The sequence below is a fragment of the Jaculus jaculus genome, chromosome 10, assembly GCF_020740685.1.
Source record: "Jaculus jaculus isolate mJacJac1 chromosome 10, mJacJac1.mat.Y.cur, whole genome shotgun sequence".
Lineage (NCBI taxonomy): Eukaryota > Metazoa > Chordata > Mammalia > Rodentia > Dipodidae > Jaculus > Jaculus jaculus.
Genome location: NC_059111.1, coordinates 11,355,091 through 11,380,000, shown reverse-complemented (window position 1 = coordinate 11,380,000; position 24,910 = coordinate 11,355,091). Strand labels below are relative to the sequence as shown.

Here is a 24,910-nt window from a genome sequence, read left to right as displayed (position 1 = left end):
CCACATTGGCATCTGTAAGAGAAGGAATGCCACACATCATTCCAAGCGATCAGCGATCAGCACTGCGGGCTGCAGCGCCATGGCTAAATTCCAAACTATGCAGATGAAGTGAAATCCACGATATGGGTGGTAACAAACTGGAATCGACAAATAAAATCTGAAGAGTGTTAGAATACCACAGGTCCAACTGTTAGAAGAGTGTCATTCTTTTATTTTTCTAGGTGTCTAAGGCTTTCAGTACCAAAGGATGTATGTTGTAGACTTGAGCAAGTGGGACAGCCTGAAGTCGTCCCTTGGTGGCGCACGCCTTTAAACCCAGCAGAGGTAGGAGGATCGCCGTGAGTTCGAGGCCACGCTGAGACTACATAGTGAATTCCAGGTCAGCTTGGGCTAGAGTGAGACCCTACCTTGGAAAAAAAGAGAGAAAGGAAAAAACAAGGAATATATACCGTCTCAGTGTTAAAACCATTCGGACCAATACTGGCCTTGTGCTGCAGTAGCAAGCTCTACAAATGAAATGCAATGCAACCTCCTTGTACTCAGGAAAAACGTGGGTGGTGGTCTTCGGGAAATGGGCCAGAAGAAGTTACACCAATGTATACAACAGTGTTCAGTATTGGATTAGAAATGACCGGCGCGGGGGGGGGGGTTAGAAACGGGGCTGGAGAGATGGCTTAGTGGTTAAGGTTCGAGTAAGCCAGTTGCACAAGGCAGCACCTGTGTCTGGAGTTTATTTGCAGTGGCTGAAAGCCCTGATATGCCCATTCTGTCTGCTACTTTCTCTCAAATAGATTTTTTTTAAAATTTTATTTATTTATTTGAGAGCGACAGACACAGAAAGACAGACAGATAGAGGAGAGAGAGAGAATGGGCGCGCCAGGGCTTCCAGCCTCTGCAAACGAACTCCAGATGCGTGCGCCCCCTTGTGCATCTGGCTAACGTGGGACCTGGGGAACCGAGCCTCGAACCGGGGTCCTTAGGCTTCACAGGCAAGCGCTTAACCGCTGAGCCATCTCTTCTCCAGCCCTCAAATACATTTTTTTTAAAAGTACGTTTTAAACTGGGTGTGGTGGCACACGCCTTTAATCCCAGCACTCGGGAGGCAGAGGTAGGAGGATCACCTTGAGTTCGAGGCCACCCTGAGACTCCATGGTGACTGCCAGGTAGCCTGGACTAGAGTGAGACCCTACCTCGAAAAAAAACAAAAAACGACAACAAAAAGCTATGAAGCAAGTTTTGCAAGGTAAGTAGAGCTTAGAGGATAGGCTGTAAAAGTAAGCCCCAATTCCAGCCCAAGCACTGGAGGAGGAGGAGCAGAGAAATCCTGGGTGGTGGTGGTTTTTGAGACAGGGTCTCATCTAGCCCAGACTGGCTCTGAACTCACGGTGACGCTCCAACCTCAGACTCCCCAGTGGGCGCCACCACGCCGGGCACGAACTCCAGAGGTGGGTGTTTTGGGGTGGAGTGGGGACTCCCACTCAGAAGCCCAGCTTGGTGGTGACCGCCCTGCGCGTCACGCTCAGGAGCCGCCTCCAGCGCGCAGGGAGGGCGCGGGCCGCCGCCGGGCACGCTGGGATCCCTAGTCGGCGGCTCTCCCGCGTCGCCTAGCGTCCGCGGGCTTCCCGCCGGCGGAGCGGCGAGCCGGGCATCCAATGGGGAAGCCGAAACGTGGCAGCCACCCACGCGCCCGCGTCCGCGCCGGCGCGCAGGCCCCGCCCCCCGCGGGACGTACCACCGCGCGCCCGGGCGGAGGGGGAGGCGGCGTCCGCGCGGCGCTCGAGGCCCAGGCCCGGCGCCCGGCTCCCCCGCCGGCACCCCCGCGCCGCGCGTCGCCGCCCTCTTCCGGTCCCGGCTGTCCCCGGCCGCGCTCCCTCTCCTGTCCGGTGGATGCTGCGCCTCTCGGAGCGCAACATGAAGGTGCTCTTCGCCGCCGCCCTCATCGCGGGCTCCGTCTTCTTCCTGCTGCTGCCGGGACCCTCCGTGGCCGACGAGAAGAAGAAAGGGCCCAAAGTCACCGTCAAGGTCCGGGCTCCCCCCCTTCACCCTCCCCGCCCGGCGATCCGGCCTCGGGGCCGCGGGCAGTGGTGGCCAGAGCACGCAGGGCCCGGGGGAGTTCCGCGCAGCCACTCCCTAAGGCTGCCTGTGATCTCTTGCAATGACCTGACCCCCCTCCCCCCCGCCCTGACCGGGCTGGGGAAATGGTGAAGAAGATAACGCCTGCCCAATCCTTTTTCCTTCTTAAGACCTATTTTAGCCACTTTCAGTCTACTGTGCCTTGCTGGCACGCGTAGTAAATATAAACTTGCAGAGTGATCAGGGCTGTTTTCCATAGGTGGGCTTTTTTTGGTGGGGGAGGGGTTCTGTTGATGTCAGTTTCTTTAATTTGGATCCATTTAGAGCAAAGGTTACTCTCCTTGTACTCTAAGGAGAATGTAAACAGCTATGTTCTTTATTTAACGAAAAAAAAAATTAAATGCCCTTGCCAGTGATGTAGCAGATGCCTGTAATCTCAGCTACTTGGGAGGATGATACAGGGAGATTACCTTTTATTAAGACCCTATCTCAAGGCCAGCGTACGATCACTGGAGAGGCAGAGATAGGAGGATCGTTGTGAGTTGGAGGCCAGCCTGGGACTTTAGAGTAAGTTCCAGGTCAGCCTGGGGTAGAGTGAGACCCTACCTCAAAAAAAAATAACTAAAAAAAAAGACCCTATCTCAAAATGGCTGGGGTCACTAGTGATAGGGGTACTTATCCTAACAGCATGAATGAGGCCCTTGGCTTAAACCCCTGGTATTGAGGGCAGGAATTGCCCCTTTTTCCTTACAGTAGCTTCCTGGGCTCTTAATTCTGTACCATTACCCCTTTAACAAGACTAAATTTCAAATGGTATTTTCCTTAGGTATATTTTGATCTGCGTATTGGAGATGAAGACGTAGGCCGGGTGGTCTTTGGACTTTTTGGAAAGACTGTTCCAAAAACAGTGGATAATTTTGTGGCCTTAGCTACTGGAGAGGTGAGTGGCTGGTGCAGTGGTCAACACCATGCAGTAGGTTATGGCGTCAGAGTAAAGCTCATCTGTAACAGTAGCTGTCATTTTAGACAGATTGTTGCCATAGAGGCACACACCTTTAATCCTAGCACTAGGGAGGCAGAGGTAGGAGGATCACTGAGAGTTCAAGGCCACCACCCTACATAGTAAATTCCAGGTCAGCCTGGGCTAGAGTGAGACCCTACCTCAAAAAAAATAACCCAAAGGACTGGACAGATTGGTTTAGTGGTTAAGCCAGATGCGCAAGGCGGTACATGTGTCTGGAGTTTGTTTGCAGTTGCTGGAGGACCTGGCAGGCCCATTCTCTCCTCTCACGCTCTGCCTTTCTCTAGTGAATAAATACTTTTTTTAAAAAGGAAGGGCTGGTCGGATGTGGTGGCACACACCTTTAATCCCAGCACTCAGGAGGGAGAGGTAGGAGGGTCGTTGTGAGTTTAAGGCCACCCTGAGATGACAGAGTGAATTCCAGGTCAGCCTGGACTAGTGTGAGACCCTACCTCGAAAAACCAAAAAAAAAGAAAGAAAAAAGAAGGGCTGGAGGGATGGCTTGGCTGTTTAGCACTTGCCTGCAAAGCAAGAGGACCCTGGTTTGATTCCCCAGGACCTATGTAAGCCATATGCACAAGGTGGCACTGGATCCAGGAGTTTGTTTGTGGTAGCTGAAGGCCCTGGTACACCCATTCTCTCTCTCTCACCCTCAAAATAAGAAAACACAATTTTTATTTTATTTACTTATTTATTTTTTTTTGTTTTGTTTTTCAAGGTAGGGTTTTGCTGTAGCCCAGGCTGACCTGGAATTCACTATGTAGTTTTAGGGTGGCCTTGAACTCACAGTGATCCTTCTACTTCTGCCTCCAGAGTGCTAGGATTAAAGGCATACACCACCACCACGCCTAGCTCTACATTTTTTTTAAAAGAATAGAGTATTGGCTTTTTAGTGGAGGAGATGACTCAGCAGTTAAAGGCACTTGCTTGCAAAGCCTGATGCCCTGGTACTGTTCTCCAGCATCTACATGAAGTCAGACACAAGTGTGGGTACATGGGTCTCTAGTTTGTAGTGGCATGAGTCCCTGAAATGCCTGCATACAATAAAAAAGTATTGTTTTTTTTTTTTTTTTTGTGCTCCTCTCTCTCTCTCTCTCTCTCTCTCTTTTAAGCTGTTTGTTTGTTTATTTGTGAGTGACAGACAGAGAAAGTCAGAGAGAGAGAATGGGCACGCCAGGGCCTCTAGCCACTGCAAACGAACTCCAGATGCGTATACCCCTTGTGTATCTGGCTAACATGGGTCCTGGGGAATAAAGCCTCGAACCAGTGTCTTTAGGCTTCACAGGCAAGCGCTTAACCGCTAAGCCATTTCTCCAGCCCTCTCTCTTTTTTTTAAATTATTTTTATTAATTTATTTATTTGAGAGAGATAGAAAGAGGGAGGGAGAGAGAGAGAGAATGGGCGTGCCAGGGCCTCCAGCCACTGCAAACGAACTCCAGATGCGTGCGCCCCCTTGTGCATCTGGCTAACATGGGTCGTGGGGAATTGAGCCTTGAACCGGGGTCCTTAGGCTTCACAGGCAAGCGCTTAACCGCTAAGCCATCTCTCCAGCCCAAGCCCTCTCTTTTTTAATTTACAACTTCCATGATTGTGAACAATATCCCACGGTAATTCTCTCCCTCCCTCCCCCCCCCCCCACTTTCCCCTTTGAAACTCCACTCTCCATCATATCCCCTCCCCCTCTCAATCAGTCTCTCTTTTATTTCGATGTCATTATCTTTTCCTCCTATACAATAGAATTTTTGTGCTGGGCCAGGTGTGGTAACGCACGCCTTTAATCCCAGCACTTGGGAGGCAGAGATAGGAGGATTGCTATAAGTTTGAGGCCACCCTGAGACTACATAGTGAATTCCAGGTCAGAGTCAGACCCTGCCTCAAAACAACAACAACAAAGAGCCAGGTGTGGTGGTACACACTGAAAATACCTCAAAAAAAAAATTATGCTGGGCAAGAAAGCACATGCCAGCTGTATGTGCTTCTTCCTTCCCTCCTCCCCCCACCCCCGCAGGGTTTTCTCTAGTCCAAGCTGACCTAGAGTTCCCTATGTATTCTCAGGGTGGCCTTGAACTCATGTCAGTTCTCCTACCTCTGCCTCCTAAGTGCTGGAATTAAAGGCGTGTGCCACCATGCCCAGCTGTGTGTGCTTTTGAAATTTTAATTAATTTATTTGAGAGAAAGAGAGAATTGGCACACCAGGGGCTTTAGCCACTGCAAAGGAACTCCAGATGCATACACCACCTTGTGCATCTGGCTTACGTGGGTCCTGGAGAACTGAACCTGAGTCTTTTGGCTTTGCAGGCAAGTGCCTTAATCACTAAGCCGTCTCTACAGCCCCCATGTGTGCTTTTTGTCTGGCTTGCTGTAGCTGAGTCTGTGGGTGGAGTTCCTCAGGACCTGTGTGACATCCGTTTTCTGCCTCATACCACATCCTTGCCTTCTTGTCTCTTTTCCTAGAAAGGATTTGGCTACAAAAACAGCAAGTTCCATCGTGTGATCAAGGACTTCATGATCCAGGGTGGAGACTTCACCAGGGGAGATGGCACAGGAGGTAAGGCATGGTCCTCGGGGCAGAGGAGTCTGTCCTGGCGGCCTCCAGCGTGGGGTGGCCAGGCTGTCTCATGTAGACAAGGCTTCTTTATTTTCCGGCTTCAGAGGCGAGCCTCTCCTCTGCATTGAGACTGGCTGCACCCTTCCTTGCCAAGGGAACCGAGTCCGAAAGAGAGGGAGGGATGGGGTTGAGGTGGACCCCCAAAAACCTCTCCTGTGTGCAAACCTGACACAGTTTTATAATATGGTGGCTTTTGTCTCCATAATTATTGGAGGTGAAGGTTGGGGTGGTGTGGCAGTGATTCTAGGTCAGACACATAAAGCCCCATTCACATCACCGTGGAGGACCCCAGAGAGGGTGAGGAGTTGCTTTCTCTGGTGCTTCCTGACACTGCAGCGGCTGAGTCCCACCTCTGCATCACTTGCACACGTAACCAAGAGATCCTGGGTTGACACATTCATTGGGTGTGCCCGGGCTGGTTGCCCAGCTTGTTCCCTCAGACCCCAGGGAAGGGGCGCCAAAGAGGAAAAGATCCTGCACTTCCATTACCTGAAAATTTCCACATGGGCCACAGCACCGCTTTTAGGACGCCAGCTCTGTGCTCAGGCTGTTCAGCATTTAGGTGGGAGAAGTTGGAGAAAAGGCAGGATGGAGGACAGGAAAGAGGCCTGAAGCCAGTGGTGGGCGAGGCACTGAGCAGAGAGAACAGAATGGGGCCTGTCCAGGCACACACAGCTAGGGCTGATCCAGTGGCCGTGGGCAAGCAAGTCCTCAGAGATTAGTATCTTCTCCGTAAAGGGAAAGGGTAAGAACCGTAGATTGGTGAGGACAAGTGAAACCCTGAGTGTTCAGTGCCTAGTGTATGGTGAGTCCCTGACTGAAGACAGCCGTGGTTGAATACACTTGAGGAGGCCTTGAGGTCATGGCAACTGGGAGTGGCCTGGTGAATGTTAGGAAACATGAGTAAGGGCCTTTGATGTCAAGAAACTTTAGCATAGTGGCACAGGTCTTTAATCCCAGCACTCTGGGAGGCAGAGGTAGGAGGATCACCATCACTTCAAGACCCCCCTGAGACTACATAGTGAATTCCAGGTCAGCCTGAGCTAGAGTGAGACCCTACCCTGAAAACAACAAAAAAAGCTTTTTTAAAAAATATATATTAATTTATTTATTTGAGAGAGAGATTTGAGGTATGCTAGGGACTCCAACCACTGCAAACTAACTCCAGATGCGTGCGCCCCTTGTGCTTCTGGCTTACGTGGGTACTGGAGAGTTGAACTGGGATCCTTGCAGGCAAGCGCCTTAACTGCTGAGCAATCTCTCCAGCCCTTTTTTTAAATTTTTTATTTTTTATTTTTGTTTATTTATTTATTTGAGAGGGAGAGAGAACGGGCACTCCAGGGCCTCCAGCCACTACAAATGAACTCCAGTCACATGTGCCACTTTGTATATCTTGGCATACATGGGTCCTGGGGAATTGAATGTGTCCTTTGGCTTTGCAAGCAAGTACCTTACTTGCTAAGCCATCTCTCCAGCACCTGCTTTTTTTTTTTTTTTTTTTTTTTTTTTTTAAGGTAGGGTGTTATTCTGGGCCAGGCTGACATGGAATTCACTATGTAGTCTTAGGGTGGCCTTGAACTCACAGTTCTACCTCAGCCTCCAAGTGCTGGGAGTAAAGGTGTGAGTCATGACACTCGGCTTTACCAGCCATTTCTTCCTGTTTTCCAGTTCTGCTAGCTCTCTTCAACAACAGGTATGCTTCGGGCATGCCCTGGTATGTGAGACTGCTCCAGCATCTTACATATTTAACAATCCACCCTCTGAGGCAGAGCAGTTACTCAGTTTCAAAGATGAAGAAACTGAGGCAGGAAGGCTACAGTCTCCCAAGCCAGGAAGCAGAAAGCTGGACTTCAAACCAAGAGGGGTTGGCTCTCCCATCTCTGCTCTTGTCCACTAGGCTATATGGCACAGGTTCAGACTCAGGTCAGCCTGCTCCATATCCTAAACTCTAGAACCACATCATTATCCTTCACACTTTGTGATTGGCCATCTGTCCACGCAGTCTCAGCGGGTCCTCAACTCCCTACATCCCAAGCCCAGTTCCTACCTCAAGCCACCTCTACCCTTGTGTGCTCGATTTCAGGCCTCACTGCACTCCATTAGCCAAGCTCCTCCCACAGAACAGGGTGGGTCCAAGTGTTAACTTTGCCTCTTTTTTTTTTATTTTTTATTTTTCATTTTAATTTTTATTAGCATTTTCTATGACTATAAAAAAAATCCCATGGTAATTCCCTCCCTCCCCATCCTGCCTCGTTTTTTTTTGAGGTCAGGGTCTCTCTCTAGCTTAGGCTGACCTGGAATTCACTATTTAGTCTCATGTTGACCTCAAACTCATAGTGATCCTCCTACCTCTGCCTCCCGAATGCTGGGATTAAAAGCCTTTTTTTTTTTTTCTCTGCCTCTTCTTTGCCCATTAGATTTCTTGACATCCTGGCTGGGGAGATGGCTCGGTGGTTAAAGGTGTTTGTTTGCTTGCAAAGCCTGCCGGCCTGGGTTTGATTCACCACTACCCACTTAAAGCCAGATGCACAAAGTGGTACGTGTGTCTGGAAGTTCTCTCTCCCAAATAAATGAAATATATTTAAGGGGGGGGGGGCTGGAGAGATGGCTTAGCGGTTAAACTCTTGCCTGTGAAGCCTAAGGACCCCAGTTCAAGGTTTGATTCCCCAGTACCCACATAAGCTAGATGCACAAGAGGGCACATGCATCTGGAGTTCATATGCAGTGGCTGGAGGCCCTGGGATGCCCATTCTCTCTCTCTGCCACTCTCAAATAAATAACATAAACAAACAAACAAAAAAACTAAAAGGGCTGGAGAGATTGCTTAGCAGTTAAGGTGTGTGCCTGCAAGGCCAAAGGATCCCGGTTCAACTCTCCAGGACCCATGTAAGCCAGATGCACAAGGGGTGCATGCATCTGGAGTTAGTTTACAGCAACTGGAGGCCCTGGCATGCCCATTCTATCTTCCTCTCTTTCTCTCACATAAGTAAAAATAACAAAAACTGTTTTAATAATAGACGGGGCTGGAGAGATGGCTTAGCCGTTAACGCACTAGCCTGTGAACCTTAAGGACTAAGGTTTGATTTCCCAGAGCCCATGTAAGCTAGATGTACAAGGGGGCGCATGCGTCTGGATTTCGTTTGCAGTGGCTAGAGGCCCTGACATGCCCATTCTTTCTCTCTGCTTTTTTCCCTCTCAAATAAGTAAAAATGAAAACTATTTTTGAAAAAAAGCAGGTAGAGGTATCAAACTGTGCAAAGGACAAGGACAACTGAAGTCTGGAAGGAAACTGACGATGTATGTTGGGTTCAAAGTGGAAAACTCCCTTCTTAGGAGCAGAGCTAGGAGAGTAGATGTGGGACCTTTGGGCCAGCAGCAGTTCACACCCTGTGGTTGACTGAGATCTCAAAGGAGAGTCTTGGTCTGGGTGGTTTAGCAGCCCCCAGCCAGGAGTCACTCATGACCGATGGTAGCTGCCTAGTTTCTCCCTCGTTTGGGGCAGCGGTGGGATACGGACCAGTTCACCATTTCCTGCCCCTGCACACTTCGATCTGGCCTATCCATCTTAGTTTTCCACTTTCTCACCTGCTGTGCAGTTGACTGGCTCCCTGGACAGCCTCAGTCCAGGGCATTTCCCAACCCAGGACCTCCTGAGAAAACCAGGTTGAATGTAGGTGTGTTGAGAGCAGAAAAGAGGCTTTGACTTTTGGGGGGTACAGGGTCTTGCTCTAGTTCATGCTGACCTAGAATTCACTATATAGTCTCAGGGTGGTCTCAAACTCATGGTGATCCTCCTACTTCTGCCTCTCAGTGCTAGGATTAAAGGCGTGTGCCACCACACCTGGCTAAAAAGGGGTTTTTATGTGTGAGTTATGGCATTGGGACAAAATAACTTCTTTAATGCTGGGCAGTGGTTAAAGGGTTTCAGTGTCTTCCTTGGAAGAAACTTTGGAACCAGGATCTCGGAAATGGTGCAGAAATCTGCATCTTAGCTCCTGTTATTGACCCTGGCCCCAAGCCTCACATGACAGACAGTGACACACATACACAGAGGCACTTTTTATTTTATGCTCATCTCCTCGCAAGAGGCAGCCCCACCCCCACGCCTGATCTGTCTCATTTCTGCTCTGTCGCTGTAGCCATCTTTTGTGCTGTTGGGAAGGTGATCTGCTCAGCCATAGCAGTCCTTTTCTGGAGGATTCATTCCTCCCCAGCGTCCTACACCACACCAAAGCGGTTTTTTTTTTTTTTTTTTTTTGAGGTAGGGTCTCAACTCTAGCTCAGGCTGACCTGGAATTCATTATATAGTCTCAAGCTGGCCTCGAACTCGCAGCCATCCTCCTACTTCTGTCTCCCCAGTGCTGGAATTAAAGGTGTGCACCACCACACCTGGCAACAAATGGTCTTTTTACCACAGTCCTTCCATGCAGGCCTCAGAGCAGACCAAAGATAGTTGGTCATTTGTGCCGTAGTAGAAAGTCACAAAGCTACTCTCCTAGCAGTCCACCTAGAAGCTGCCACTGCGTCAGTGTCATCTCGCACCCTGCGTGCTCTGCTGTGGATGGCTCGGCTGTGAGGGGAGACCTTAGGAAGCGTCAGCCTGAGCCCCGTGAATCGTTACCCAAAGGTAGGCCTGGTTTGAGCCAGCCCCAGTTGCTGGACCTGCTCTCTCTTCCCAGGAAAGAGCATCTATGGTGAGCGTTTCCCTGATGAGAACTTCAAGCTGAAGCACTACGGCCCCGGCTGGGTGAGCATGGCCAATGCAGGCAAAGACACCAACGGCTCCCAGTTCTTCATCACCACAGTCAAGACCGCCTGGCTGGACGGCAAGCACGTGGTATTTGGCAAAGTCCTAGAGGGCATGGTGAGTTCTCAGACCTTGCCAGAGATCCAGCATGGGGGCTTTGTGTTTCATCCCACTTCCAAAGGGACCTGAGCCATAGATTCAGACCAGTATTTGTGCCTCCTAAACCACAGCAAGATGCCTGTGGTCTCAGCTGCTATTGGGGCTGAGACAGGAGGATGGGCCACTTGAGCCCAGGAGTCCAAAGCTCGCTTGGGAACACAGTGAGATGTCATCTGAAGAAGGGTGGCTCCACGATGATGCCTACCTAGCACACACTAGGCCCTGGGTTTGAGCCTCAGTACATCAAACAGAAAGAATACATGAGCTCAGCCTGTACCTCCCTGCCCCAAGGCTGCAAGTCCTTCCAGCCCCCAGGCAGAGCTCACCCAGGCGTCACAGAAACTACAGCTGTAGCGTCCTGTGTTCCATCACTGTAGAGACAGGGATGTAGAGTTTTCCCTCTTCCTCCTACTCACCCTCGGTCCAGTGTGGGTCTAACTTGACAAGAATCCTGCATTCTCCTGTCCAGTCTACATTCTTTCTGGCCACGTATGGATTCGTTAGAATTGTGCAGCCTCACGATTTGTGTGCTGTCCATCCACGTGGGTCCCTAAGCCATGCATGGGGACTGTCTCCCACTAGCGGGCATCCTGACCCACTACCCTTTCTCTCCAGGATGTGGTGCGGAAAGTAGAAAGCACCAAGACAGACAGTCGGGACAAGCCATTGAAGGATGTGACCATCGCAGACTGTGGCAAGATCGAGGTGGAGAAGCCTTTTGCCATTGCCAAGGAGTAGAGCCTCAGGGCACTCTTCCCTCTGGACATGCGCCTGTGCAGGCCCTGATGCCCTCACCAGGGTGAAGAGAGCCTGTCACGGGGCTCCATGCTGCACTGGCCTCAGCGCTGGCATCTGATGGAGCAGACCCACGCCCCTCACATTCCACGGTTTTGTAACAAGATCCTACCAATAAAAAAGTGGGTTTTTTTTGTACCTTGTGTATGGGCTGGGTTTGGGGTATGTAGTTCTAAGCTTGGACATCCCAGCATGTCCTAAGACTCTCCTGTGGTGGCGGATGCCTGCCCCTTGGTCTCCTGCCTCAGCCCATGCTCAGAGGCCACCCAGATTGTCAGACAGGCATTCTGGCCGACAACTGCTCTGCCCTTGCTTCAGAGCCCTGCTGCCTGGGCCTGGCTAGGAACTGTGCCCGCGTGTTCTTGTGGCCTCCCTCCAAGCCGACTTCTCTCTTTAGCTCTGTCGTGGCTCCTGGCTCTTAAGTTCTACGAGCCCCAGCTGTCTGTGCAAGCCAGGTGCACAGTGTTGAGGGGTGGGGTGCAGCTGAGCCTTGGCTAGTTCAGCTCTGGGTCCAGTCCAAGGGAGAACCCAGCCCTGGAGCACACTGGACAGAGGCACATCATTGACAGGTGGCCCAAAGCCTGGACTGATCAGGGCATCGCTGGATGAACAGGGTGAGGGTTAGCCGCTGTCTGCGTTGATGGGCTGGCGCCGAAGCCGTAGAGGCCCTGCAGCACACCATTCACCACCACGTCAGGAAGAGGTTCTGGGGAGGGAAGCATAACAGGCATGTGACGGGCCTGCCCTCCACCCTACAGCTTCTGAAGCTGCTCAAGGCTCAGCTGCCCTCAAAGTAGAGGAGGAGCCCCTGCCAGAGCAGACTGTCACCCAAATGAGGTGTTGGCATTTTCGGGCCAGTCTGTTCACATCAGAAATCTTATTTCATCAGTGTGTGCAAAGCAGGGGCACAGGGGTAGCAGACAGAGGCCTAAAATGAGGACAGTAGGAGGGAAATGCTGAGAAGTCTCACCCTGGTACCTTAGTCCCCAAATAAGGTCGGTAGGTCAGAGGCACCTCCTTACCTGGGGCGGGGGCATAAGTGTAGGGATCCACGCAGAATCTGATGACCGGCCGGTGAAGCAGCTGCGGGCTGGGAGGAAGGCAGGGCCATGAGTCACAGGCTGGGGGTGGGTGTGGAGGGACTGCCAGGGGTGAAGTCCCACAAGGAATGGAGACCTGTGCACAGATCACCTGGGACCCATAAAAGAAACGATGGGGGGGCTGGAGAGATGGCTTAGCGGTTAAGCGCTTGCCTGTGAAGCCTAAGGACCCCAATTCGAGGCTCAATTCCCCAGGACCCACGTTAGCCAGATACACAAGGAGGTGCATGCGTCTGGAGTTCTTTACAGTGGCTGGAGACCCTGGCGTGCCCATTCTCTCTCTCTGTTGCTCTTGAATAAATAAAAATAAACAATGGGCTGGAGAGATAGCTTAGCGGTTAAGCGCTTGCCTGTGAAGCCTAAGAACCCGGGTTCGAGGCTCAATTCCCTAGGACCCACGTTAGCCAGATGCACAAGGGGGCACACGTGTCTGGAGTTCATCTGCAGTGGCTGGAGGCCCTGGCGCGCCCATTCTCTCTCTCTCTCTCTCTCTCTGCCTCTTTCTCTGTCGCTCTCAAATAAATAAAAATAAACAAAAAAAATTTAAAAAAAAGAAACGATGGAAGCCAGGCGAAGTTGTGCAGGCCTTTAATCCCGGCAGAGGTAGGTGGATCGCTCTGAGTTTTTGGCCACCCGAAGACTACATAGTGAGTTCCAGGTCAGCCTGAGCTAGAGACCCTCACTGAAAACCAAAACAAAAGGAAAGGGACTGAAGACAGGCCCGCCTCCTACCATGTGGCCACTAGGGGGCAGCAGGAGCACAGGGCAGGGCTTTGACGGTCCTGCTGTCACTAGGCAGGAATTTCCCCAGGGTGCTGAAGAGAAGAGACTGAGGATGGGTGGGAGGGGGTAAGGAAGGGGTGGAGACACAGAAACCCAGGGGACCACTGCTTCTATTTTGTAACAACCTCAGTTCCGGAGGCGGCTGGGGTAACCAAGGCTGTCCAAAACAAGCCCCTCCACCAAGGTCAAGAAAGTGGATGACAGTGGTCATGTCTCAGAAGGAGGGAAACCCAGCTGTGAAAAAGAAAAGGGCTTGTTCTCCTAAACCCCCTTCCACCTACGTGCTGCTGAGAGCCCTCGCCCTCCTTACCCCCAGTTGCTGGCCTTGGGGTCTGTGGGGAAGTGGCGAAGTCTCAGGAATTCCAGTAACTCCTTGGGCACATCCTGATTCAGGTAGAGGATGCCCTAGACAGCAGGACAGAGGAAAGCTGTAATCAGACCCACCTACTGACTGTACAGCCAGTCAATGCAAATGAAACTGCGAAGCCCTTCCTCTGTTCCCTCAAAGTAATAATTCAAGGCAGCAGGAATAGAGACCTAAGCCAAGCCCAGGGCCACCATGAGCCATGGTCTTGCATGGACCGTACGGCTCCATGAAGTGGCCAGGCCTGTCATCTCCAGTCACTGTGGGGTAAAGAACCCACACTACATCCCGTCATGAGGGATCTTAATTGCCCTGGTGGGAAGGGGAACTAGCTTGTATGTGCCCCTGGTTGCCTCAATAAAACAATCAAGAAAGGGATGTGTGAACTCTCTGTTCAGAACATTAAGGCTTAGGGGTGGTGAATGACACCCCCAAGTTCGGGGAGGGGTCCTCTCATACACCCCCACATGTTGGCCTGGGTCACCACCCTCTGTCCAGCAATCGGGAGGGGGGGGTGTCGGTCAAGTGTTACCCTCGCGTACCTGGATGTAGGCCTCCAAGCCCTGCCGGCGCTGTTCCAGTCCCCTGGTCCTCCAGTTGGGCAGGCGTTTCGAGGGGAAATCGGGCACTTTGTACAGTTTCTTGATCTGTTACCAAGGTGCGATCATAGAATCCCCACAGAGCCTTCCAGCCCGTTTCACCTAGCCAAGGGCTCTCTGTCTCTTTCTCCCCCTAGTATCCGCCACACGCCCCTTTCAGGCACTAACTTGGGACAGACCCTGCCTGCGTAAGGACAAGGTCAGTGCAAACTGGGATCTGCGCCCTGGTGCCTGAGGCCCTCAGTCTGCGCAGATCTGTCCCTCCCGGGGCTAAAGCGGTACATGGCGGAGGCAGGGACCTCTCCGCCCCCCACCCCACCCCGCCCCCAGGGTGTGGGAGGAGGTCGGCGGGTCGTCGGCATCGCCTCACCCGCTTGTGCAGCGCGTGGAACTCGCTGTAGCGCCGCGGCACGGTGTGTCTGCGCCCGCTGCACAGCACCTCCACGCGGAACACCTGGCGGAGGACAGCGTGAGCCCCGAACCCGCGGTCCGGGACAAAGCAGGCCGACTGGGCGTGCAGTCGCTCGGGGGGTGGGGGGCAGTGGCGGGGGGGGGGAACCCGCTCGTAACCCCACGCAAGACTGAGAGAAAAGGCTGACGGACCCGCCCCTCTGTGCCATGTGGTCCCTCAAGAGCCGGGACCACGGTGCGGTGGACTGGCAGATCCCGGCAACCCCGAAACCCTCGGCGTCGAGGTGTTCCCCTCGACGGCCTGGCGGGGGTGCGTCCCGACGCCCTAAGACCCGGAATGCCGGGTTCCCCATCGCGCCGCGCTCGGCGAGGGGTGTGCGGGAGGGGGGGATCCGGCGGCTCCCTGCGCCCCGCGCCTCCGTCCACTGTCCCTGCTCTCACCATGTGGCCTTTCTCCGGGCTCTGCCGGGGCCCTTCGGCCTCAGGCCCCACCGAGGGGATGTGAACTTCCAGCATCCGCGCCCCGGCCCCGGCCCCGCCGCGCGGTCCCTGCAGGCGCGCGCCGCTCCGACAGCGAACTCCCGGGAGCGGACCGCAGGGCCCGGCCCCGCCCCCGGCGCAGGCCCCGCCCCCGCCCCGCCGAGGCCCCGCCCACCGCCCCGCCCGCCCCGGGCGCGCCCCGACGCAGCGGGCTCCTGGGGCGAGGAGATTAGGCCCAGCGCGGGAGGAGGCGGGAGCCCCCGGTGCCGCGCCGCCCCTGTGTGGTCGGGCCACCGCGCGGCCACTGGTCTGCTGACCGCCTGCCAGGTACGCAGCCCGGACGGAACCTCACCTGTCCTTTGTTGAGTGTCTGGTGGGCGCTGTGCCCTGTGGTGCCCAGGCCTTGGCGCCTGCCCTGCGGACCGACCGCGGACCTTGCTTTTATTTCGTTGCGTCCTGGCACCCGGCCGCTCCTTTCTTTTCTTTTCTTCAGCCTAGCACCCCGTAGCTCTCCAGCTGAGGCAGGTCCCAGGTGAGGCTTGATCCAGTCTACCTTTGATGTCCTCCATCCATCCATTCATCCACCCACCCAGCCCTACCTTTCAACCCTCATTCAAGCCAGTATGTGGGGAAGAGGAAGTTTAGAAACCCCGGGCGCTGCTATGAGCCAGGCAGCCCTGGATATCAGGTATATAACTGTGTGAACCTCTGTGCAAAGTAGAGATAACAATGCCTCCTTCAGGAGAGTATAGAAATTGAGCGAAGCTGGGTGTGATGGCTTGTGCCTGGAGGCCCAGGTATTTGTGATGCTGCAGCAGAAGGATTGCTTGAGTCTAGGAGTTCAAGGCCAGCCTGGCCAAACTGGAGTCTCAGTCTCTCTCCTGACGATACCTCCCACCAAAAAAAAAAAAAAAAAAAAAAGGTGAGATGAGCCAAATATGCTGAGGAGCTTGATTATGGAGTTGTCTGAGTGGGAGGCGTGCCTGGCGATGCATAGATAGGAGAGGTACAGGGCAGGGTTGGGGATGAGGGCCTGTGGGGGTGGCACCAGGCTGCTCTTGCTCACCCTTCTGGTCCTAGAGATGTGGCAGCATTTTAATCGGGACTCTCATCCCATGTGAGAAAGGCCTCAGCTTCCACCCCAACCCCACACCCATCAGCAGCTGCTGTTTAAGCAGCACAGCCACAAGAATCCTCTATTCTTCAACTGTGGGGTGTGTAATGAAATGTGGAAGGGGGAGTCTCAAAAATCTGCCGACAGGTTTCTGGATGTGTAACTTCTGAATTTTGTTATTACCAAAGATTAATTCAAAACCAGATGTGTAATGAAAAGGAGGTGTTTATTGCTAGTATTGGATCCCAAGATTTCAGTGCAACCTACAAAGGTAGCAGTCAGCTTCGTGTTGCTGACAGAAAACACCTGAGAGAGCTCGTGGGAGGAAAGGGTTTATTTTGGCTCGCAGACCCCAGGGGAAGCTGCATGATGGCGGGGGAAGATGATGGCATGAGCAGAGAGTGGACAACTGCAGCAGGAGTGTGTGCCAACCACTGGCAAAGGGAAGTTGGCTATAATACCCGTAAGTCCATCCCCAGCAATACATCACCTCCAGGAGGCTCCAGTTCCCAAACTGCCACCAGCTGGGGGACCTAGCATTCAGCACACATGAGTTTATGGGGAACACCTGAATCAAACCACTGCCACATGCACACCTAACACTGCAGTTTTCACACCACGCAATACAGATGGAGCACCTGGAGCACCTCTGCTCACATCTGAAATAATTATGTGTTGCAATATTTTTACTGTATATGCAGTTGCCAGCTCGTAAAGAAACAACAGCTTAATTGTGGTAAACAAAATCTTTTCATACAATGGTTTCTCAGCATGTAAGTAGCAAATTAGGATATCTTTGGGTCATACTGTTAAAATGCTTGATTTCAGAAATTGTGAGATGTTGACTTGAGTTTAAAAAAAAATTATTAAATGAAGCTGGATGTGGTAGCACACGCCTTTAATCAGGCACTCAGGAGGCACAAGTGGGAGTACTGTTTGAGGCCAACCTGGCCTAGAATGCTAAAAACAAAACAAAGGGCTGGAGAGGTGCCTTCGTGGTTAAGGTGCTTGCCTGTGAAGCCTGAGGACCCAAGTTTCACTCACCAGTACCCATGAAAGCCAGATGCACAAGGTGGTGCATGCACCTGGAATTTATTTGCAGTGGCTAGAGGTCCTGGTGCACCTATTCTCGATCTGTCTCTCTCTACGTGTGTGTGTGTGTGTGTGTGTGTGTGTGTGTGTGCGCGCGCACCTCTTCTTTCTCTCTCCCTTTCTCAAATAAATAAAATAAATATTCAAAAAATTGTTGAGCTGGAGAGACGGCTTAGCGGTTAAGGCACTTGCCTGTACAGCCCAAGGACACAGGTTCAGTTCCCCAGGATCCATGTAAGCCAGAAGCACAAAGGGGTGCATGTGTCTGGAGTTTGTTTGCAGTGGCTGGAGGCCCTGGCTCGACCATTCTCTCTCTGTCTCCTCCCAGGCTGTCCTCAAACTACCTTGACCCCCCAAGTACTGGAATTAAAGGTGTGCACCACTAAGTCCAGCTTCCAAGATTCTTAAAAAAATAATTATAATTGTTAAGTGAGTTGAGTGTGTTGGTACAGGACTATATTCCTATCACTCAGGAGGCAAAGGCAAGAGGATCACTCTTGTGAGAAGCCAGCTTGATCTACATAGATAGTTCTAGATCAGCTAAGGTTATTTAGTGAGATCCTGTTTCAAAAAGAAAAAAACACATTGTTTAGGTCAGGATTTCCAACAATGTCTGAGGTGATCTTAAACATTATTTTTTTGTTTGTTTTCTTTTGAGGCAGGGTCTCTTTCTAGCCCAAACTGACCTGGGACTCACTGTGGCCCCAGGCTGATCTGGAATGAACTCATGGCGATCCTTCTACCCTAACCTCCAGAGTGCAGGGACTGGAGGCATGTGTCACTACACCCAGCTCCTAAACATTCTTCTGCCATTTATACTATGAATTTATGTGAAACACTTTTTAGGATTGACAATTACAAAATAGAAAATCAACTCTGAAAAATACTGAAGATGCACTATTACAGTATTAAATACTCACCCAAGATGGATTTTTGTTTTGTTTTGTTTTGAGGTAGGGTCTCCCTGTAGCCCAGGTTGACCTGGAATTCACTGTGTAGTCTCAGGCTGGCCTTGAATGCACAGTGATCCTACCTCAGCCTCACAAATGCTGGCATTAAAAGTATATGTCAGGCTGGAGAGATGGTTTAGTGTTAAGGCACCTGCCTGCAAATCCTAAGGATCCAGGTTGGATTCTCCAGGTCCCACATAAGCCAGATGCACATGGTGACACATTCTTACTCTTTCTATCTCTCTCCCTGTCACTGTCTCTAATAAGTAAAAATAAAATCTTTTTTTTTTGGGGGGGGGGCTGTAGGGTTTCACTCTAGCCTAGGCTGGCTTGGAATTCCCTATGTAGTCTCAGGGTGGATGCAAACTCACCATGATCCTCTTACCTCTGCCTTGAGTGCTGGGATTAAAGGCATGCGCCCCCACGTCCGGCAGCACACATACTTTTAATCCCAGCACTTGGGGGGGGGGGTAGCTGAGGTAGGAGGATCACCATGAGTTCGGAGCCACCCTGAGACTACATAGTGAATTCCAGGCCAGCCTGGGCTACAGTGAACCCCTACCTCATAAAACCAAAAAAAAAAAAAAAAGTGTGTGCCACCATGCCTGGCTGTTAAATTTATCTTATCTAGTTAACAGAGAAAAGGGGGTGGGGGAGAGACACAGAATAGGTGTGCCAGAGCCTTCAGCCACTGAAAACAAACTCCAGACGCGTGTGCCCCCTGTGCATGTGGCTCAAGTGGGTCCTGGGGAATCGAACCTAGGTACTTTGGCTTTGCAGGTAAACACCTTAACTACTAAGCCATCCCTCCTGCCCTTCTTTATGTAAAAATAAACACGTACATTTATCCCATTAGGATGCAAATTTGCTTTATTTTTAATAAATAGTAAAATTATATGTATACCAAAGAATTGTTTTAAATTACTTTAGGGTTTGTTAATAGTAAAGTTTCTTTTTAAAATTTATTTTATTATTTGAGACAGAGGTGGCAGAAAGCGAATGGGTGTGCCAGGGCTTTCTGCTGCTGCAAACAAACTCCAGAAGCATGTGCCACCATGTGCACCTGACTTACCTGAGTCCTGGGGAATTGAATCTGGGTCCTTTGGCTTTGCAGGCAAGCGCCTTAACCGCTAAGCCAGCCCTCCAGCCCATCATTAAAGTTTATTTTTGATAGGGGGTTTATTTATTGCTGTTGTTTTTGTTCTTCAAGGTAGGGAGGGTCTTGCTCTAGCCCAGGCTGACCTGGAATTCACTATGCAGTCTCATGGTGACCGTGAACTTCTGACAATCCTCCTACCACTGCCTCCCAAGTGCTGGGATTAAAGGCGTGCGCCACCATGCCTGGCTTTTTTGTTTTGAGGTAGGGTCTCACTCTAGCCCAAGCTGACCCTTGAATTCACTCTGTAGTCCCAGGTGGGTCTTGAACTCACAGTGATCCTCCTACATCTCTGCCTCCTGAGTGCCGGGATTAAAAGTATGCACCACCATGGCTGTTTTCAGTAAAGTTTGACTTGTATACCTGTATACCCAGGGTTGTGTGAAAATTTCTCAGGCACAAAGGGGTTGTGAGTGAAAAAAAAATTCTTTTTTAATTTTTTATTTATTTGAAAGTTACAGAGATAAAGGCAGATAGAGGAAGAGAGAAAGAATGGGTGCACCAGGGCCTCCAGCCACTGCAAACAAACTCCAGATGTGTGCGCCCCCTTGTGCATCTGGCTAATGTGGGTTCTGGAGAATTGAGCCTCAAACTGGAGTCCTTAAGCTTCACAGACAAGCGCTTAACCACTAAGCCATCTCTCCAGCCCCCCAAAAGTTGTTTTTTCCCCCCGAAAAAAGTTTTAAGGCGCTTATGTTTGGATATGGTTCTGACTTGTTTCCCAGCTCCAACTATGAGGGGGTTAGCTGAATTAAGAGCAGTTGGTTCCCCACCATGGCTGTGTGCCACTATTGTACTTGTGTGGGCATCACAACAGATTATTTGCTGTTAAGTAGGTTAGACCATGAGTTGCTTGGACAGATATTGGTCATTTTCCCCCAGTCACCCATGTAGCACCTTCTGCCACTAGACTGTCTGGGGACTGACTCTCTTCCAACTTCCAGCCATGCCATTCCATTTTACGTGTCAACTGCATAAGGTGTCTTCAGCAGTAGGGTCTTACTATTAACCTTTGGTGGGTCATCAAGTACATCAAGTACAGAAATCTTTCTTTTAGGAAACCTTGTAGGTCTCTGATCAAAAGCTCATTGTGGATGACAGCCACCTACTGTTACTGGGAGTTACAGGTCAGTGCCCACTAAGAAAAGGAAGAAAAAGATAACTAATATAAGAGTTAAGGCACATTTTCTTTTCCACGGATTCTCTTCAGAAAGGCCCTGTGAGGTGGGGAGCAAGGAGGCCCTGCTTCTCGAGAACTCTCAGGTAAAATCTCTTAAGCAAATTCTTAGGAACTTTGTAGATCCCTGAAAGGTGATGTTGAGGTGTGCCTATCTCAAGGGCTGAGGCTGGGGAAACCTTCTTCTGCTGGGGCAGAAGTGCTCCTTGAGCTGTAGCCAGACATCTCCAAAGGAGCTAGAGGTCTGAAGCACTATACCGTACACTTTCTTCCAAATTCCAAGCACAAGGGACCCGGAATCACAAAGCTGAGACTTCCAGGGTAGAGGCAGAGGTGGGCTCCCTGGAAGGGAAATGGCCCACAGGGAGGGAAGAGCTGTGGTTTCACTTCCTCTGGGGCATTTTAGGGCCCCGTCATTCAGGGCCTAGCTCCCCTTGAACTCCAGCACCTCCTGAGTACCTGCATTCACAGCGTCATCCCAGTGACTGCCTGGTTCTCTCGCTTGGCTTCCCTGTCCCTCTACCCTGCAGCACAAACTGTCACCACGGCCCCGGCCTTCCCATAGTTGCGCTGCTCTCTGTACCACTGTCTGCAACTAACCACAGCCCAGCCTCCCTCCCTCACGTACCAGGCTCCAGCCACAGAGACCATCTTCCAGTTTCCCAAACTTCACAGCTTCTTCTTGCATCCAAATCTTTGTACTTGCTGTTTCCCCCAATTTTTTGCCTGGTGAGCTTGTACTCAAATTTTGAACCTAAACTCACCTCATCAGAGAGGCTTCCTTCCTGACTATCATGTCATTGAGCTTATTCATTCATTACAACCTGTAGCTGTTTGTTGGATAGGTCTTGGAAAAGTGAATGCTGAGTTACTTTTCCTCACCCATTCTGACTTTCCTGTGACAAAAGGCGAACTTACAAGAGAAAAGTATAACAAATGTATTTAATCAAAATTATTTTTGAGGGGGCTGGAGAGATGGCTTAGCGGTTAAGCACTTGCCTGTGAAGCCTAAGGACCCTGGTTCGAGGTTTGATTCCCCAGGACCCGTGTTAGCCAGATGCACAAGGGGGAGGGGCACGCATCTGGAATTTGTTTGCAGTGGCAGGAGGCCCTGGCATGCCCACATTCTTTCTATCTGCCTCTTTCTCTGTATGTTGCTCTTACATTAAAAAAAAAAAAAAACAAAAATCAGAAGTTTACCAAAAAATTTTTTTACATTATTTTTGAGGGCTGGAGAGATGGCTTAGCTTTGGTTAAAGTACCACACCTGGTGAGACACTACCTCAAAAAAACGTCCAAAGGAAAAAAAGAAAAAATTACTTTTGGGGGTGCTGGGGACAGGGACATGGCTTAATGGTTAAAAGAACTTATCTGCAAAGCCTGACAGCCTAGGTTTAATTCCCCAGTACCCATGTACAGCCACATGGTGCTGAGATTCAAGGCATGTGCCACCATGCCTGGCTTTTTAATTTTTCTTTTAAGTTATTTGCAAGCAGAGAGGTAAGAGGGAGATGGAGAGGAGAGAGAAAAAATGGGCAACCCAGGACCTCTTGCCACTGCAAACAGACTCCTGGCACAGGCACCACTTTATGCATCTGTCTTTATTTATATAGTTTACTGGGTAATCAAACCTGGGCTATCAGACTTTACAAGCAAGTGCCTTTATCTGTTGAGATATCTCCGCAGCCCAAAATTCTAGTTTCTGTAACTCAATCTAGGAAGGCAAGGAGGTCAGAGAGACCTTGTTATGGAATGAGGGCCAATGCAACTGATATGTAAAGCATCTTAATAAAAATGCTCAGAATTCCCCAGCATCCCATAGGATAGGAGTGCAGGTCCAAATGAAGAAAGGCCTGGGTGGGAATGAGGGCACAACCCTGTATTCAAAACAAACAATCCTTACCCTGGAGCCACTATGTGTGATGTCTTTGGGAACACGGCAGTACAGGATATAAATACCCAAGCAGTCACTACGCAGGAAGAGTGAATCCCCTTTAAGTGTTGGCCAGTGTGGCATATGAAATCAAGCTCTAGACTGACGTGTTATTCAGACCTCAAAGTGACTTCTGTTTTTACAATGAGCTGTTTTACAGAAACAGTCTGTGTCTTTCTCACTACCTAGCATATGAATTTAGTATCCAAGCTCTAGAGTGAAAGTAGCTTAAAAGTCCTCACTGACCACTTTTTCTTGGCCAGAGGATCTCTCTCTAGATCATATAGGAGTAGTCCTCCTCTTTCAGTCATCACCGTCACCTACAGAGCCTGTTAAATCTCACATTGTAGAACCGTGCGTGACCTTGTATTTTCCAACTGCATAGGCCTGGGTGGGGCCTCACGGTCAGCATTTTTAGTAAGTTCAGATTGTGTTCTGATCCTCAACACATCCAAAAAAAACCAAAAATTGTTGAGGGACCTTCCTTCGGAAGCCCTTCCAGTACGCTCCTGGTTGGGAGCCACTAGTCACCCATCTCTGGACTCCCACGCCAGCCCTCCTGGGACCAGGCCATCTCGGCTGCAGATATGGAGTCCCACGGCTCACTGCTGTTACACAGGATCATGGCCCAAGCAAAGGACAGGAAAGTCTGGGGGTGAGGATGTCCCCCAAGCCAACCCTGACCCCACAGTGTCCTGATTACTGCTGGGAGGGCCCCAGCTCCTGCCGTGGCTCCTGCCTCTGCTGGGGCCCTGGCCCTCCACTGCCTTCACACAAAGCCCCCTTTCACCAGCAGGACTTCTGCGGCTCATGGCCCCTCAGGAGGTTTGGTTAACCCTGTTAAGAAAACAAATAGCTCCTGGGCTGCAGCCTGCAGGCGCCACTGGGCACAGAAGCTGGATTTTTCTCTGGGGTGGGAAGGTGTGCTGGCCTGGAGGGCCCAGGCAGGGCTGCCTGAACAGGGGTGGGTCGGACCTGCTCCAGCAGAGCCGGCTCTGGTCTTCTTGTGCAATTTTCATACCAAGCCCAAGTCCTCATCTTTAGGACAGTTATTTATACCTTTATACTTGGGCTAAAAGACAGCTGTAGTGTTTGGAATGGGGCCTATCACACAGCAAATAAATGACAGCTATTTTTTTTTAAAATTTATACAATAGTACTGTTTTTGTAGACCAAAACACCAGTGGGATATTGTCAACTACATGCAGTTCATCTTAATATATCATTACTGACTCATCACCGACAAAACCCAATTACGCCTTTCAGTATCCTGAGATTTGAAAGGTTTGGAAAACAAACTTCCAGTTTTTGTGATCAAGATTTTCCTGATTTTTTCCACATTACAAGCAAGTGCCTTTAACCACCGAGAACTCTCCCCGGCCTTCCTTTTCTTTTTTTCCAAGGCAGGTCTGACTCCAGCCCAGGCTGGCCTGGCGCTCACTGTCCAGTCCCAGGTTCATCTCCTACTTGCCTTTTTTCTTTTTTTCCTTTTCCAGAGGCAGGGTCTCACTCTAGCACAGGCTGGCCTTGAACATATAGGGATCCTCCTGCCTCAGCCTCCTGAGTGCTGGGATTAAAAGTGTGTGACACCACTCTGGATTCTGATTGCCTTTTTAAAGTTTATTTTATCATTTTCTTTGAGACAGTTTCCTCTATTGCAGGCTTGCCTCAAGCTATGTAGCTGAGGAGGACTTTGAACTTTATTATTTATTTATTTAGAGGTAGAGTCTTGCTCTCGTCCAGGCTGACCTGGAATTAACTATGTAGTCTCAGGGTGACCTCGAACTCATGGCGATCCTCCAACCTCTGCCTCCTGAGTGCTGTGACTAAAGATGTGCGCCACCACGCCCGTCAAGTTCTTTGTCTAATTCATAAGTTAGGCTATAAAGTTAGAAGGGCTACAGGGCAGAGTCTGTTTCCTGTCCCACATAGGTTACTGGCTGCCAGGAGCCTCCTCTGTCTCTGAGGAGAGATGGGCTCTAGGTCTCTGGAGTCATCACTTCAGCTACTCACAATGTAAGGGGAAGCTGAGGGCTTTGAAGTTTGCAGGAGAGGACAGTCATTTAGAAAGATGTCACATCTCTTGAGGGAAATGTTCCATCTCAGACTGGATGGGGTTTTCTGGCTCTAAGTCCATCCTGAGGAGAATGTTGTAGTCAGATCCGTGTTGCTGGGGTGAACATCCAAACCAGGCACAGTTTAGGGGAGGAAGGGGTTCATTTCAAGGTCACAGATCCAGAGGGGAAGCTCCACCAGTGGTGGAAGCCACTTCTATACGTCCAAGCGGAGAGAAACCATCAACAGCCAGCAAATGCCCAAACAAGCACAAAATGGACAGCCAGCAGCAG

The 24,910-nt window shown here is 50.7% G+C and overlaps 2 protein-coding genes across 2 annotated transcripts; one reads left to right on the top strand and one right to left on the bottom strand.

Annotated features, from left to right (window-relative positions):
• The first annotated feature begins 1,847 nt into the window (after nucleotides 1-1,847).
• Nucleotides 1,848-11,541, top strand: Ppib (peptidylprolyl isomerase B). The gene is made up of 5 exons (XM_004662536.2): nucleotides 1,848-2,022; nucleotides 2,900-3,013; nucleotides 5,549-5,642; nucleotides 10,382-10,566; nucleotides 11,224-11,541. The coding sequence occupies exons 1-5, from the start codon at nucleotides 1,888-1,890 to the stop codon at nucleotides 11,344-11,346; spliced, it is 651 nt and encodes a 216-aa protein (XP_004662593.1). The 5' UTR covers nucleotides 1,848-1,887; the 3' UTR covers nucleotides 11,347-11,541.
• On the bottom strand, nucleotides 11,495-15,189 carry Snx22 (sorting nexin 22). Its single transcript, XM_045160483.1, has 6 exons — nucleotides 15,102-15,189; nucleotides 14,620-14,703; nucleotides 14,193-14,297; nucleotides 13,597-13,691; nucleotides 12,426-12,493; nucleotides 11,495-12,109 (listed from the first exon to the last, which is right to left on the bottom strand). The coding sequence occupies exons 1-6, from the start codon at nucleotides 15,174-15,176 to the stop codon at nucleotides 11,994-11,996; spliced, it is 543 nt and encodes a 180-aa protein (XP_045016418.1). The 5' UTR covers nucleotides 15,177-15,189; the 3' UTR covers nucleotides 11,495-11,993.
• Between the last annotated feature and the right edge of the window lie 9,721 nt (nucleotides 15,190-24,910).

Bases quoted from the DNA above. Each gene is read 5' to 3' on its own strand.
- Ppib (XM_004662536.2), top strand. From the start codon at position 1,888: ATGCTGCGCCTCTCGGAGCGCAACATGAAGGTGCTCTTCGCCGCCGCC. The intron at 3,014-5,548 runs GTGAGTGGCTGG...CTCTTTTCCTAG, and splicing joins TGGCCTTAGCTACTGGAGAG to AAAGGATTTGGCTACAAAAA. The intron at 10,567-11,223 runs GTGAGTTCTCAG...CTTTCTCTCCAG, and splicing joins GCAAAGTCCTAGAGGGCATG to GATGTGGTGCGGAAAGTAGA.
- Snx22 (XM_045160483.1), bottom strand. From the start codon at position 15,176: ATGCTGGAAGTTCACATCCCCTCGGTGGGGCCTGAGGCCGAAGGGCCC. The intron at 14,704-15,101 runs GTGAGAGCAGGG...GTCCTCCGCCAG, and splicing joins GCCCGGAGAAAGGCCACATG to GTGTTCCGCGTGGAGGTGCT. The intron at 14,298-14,619 runs GTGAGGCGATGC...CCTTGGTAACAG, and splicing joins TCCACGCGCTGCACAAGCGG to ATCAAGAAACTGTACAAAGT.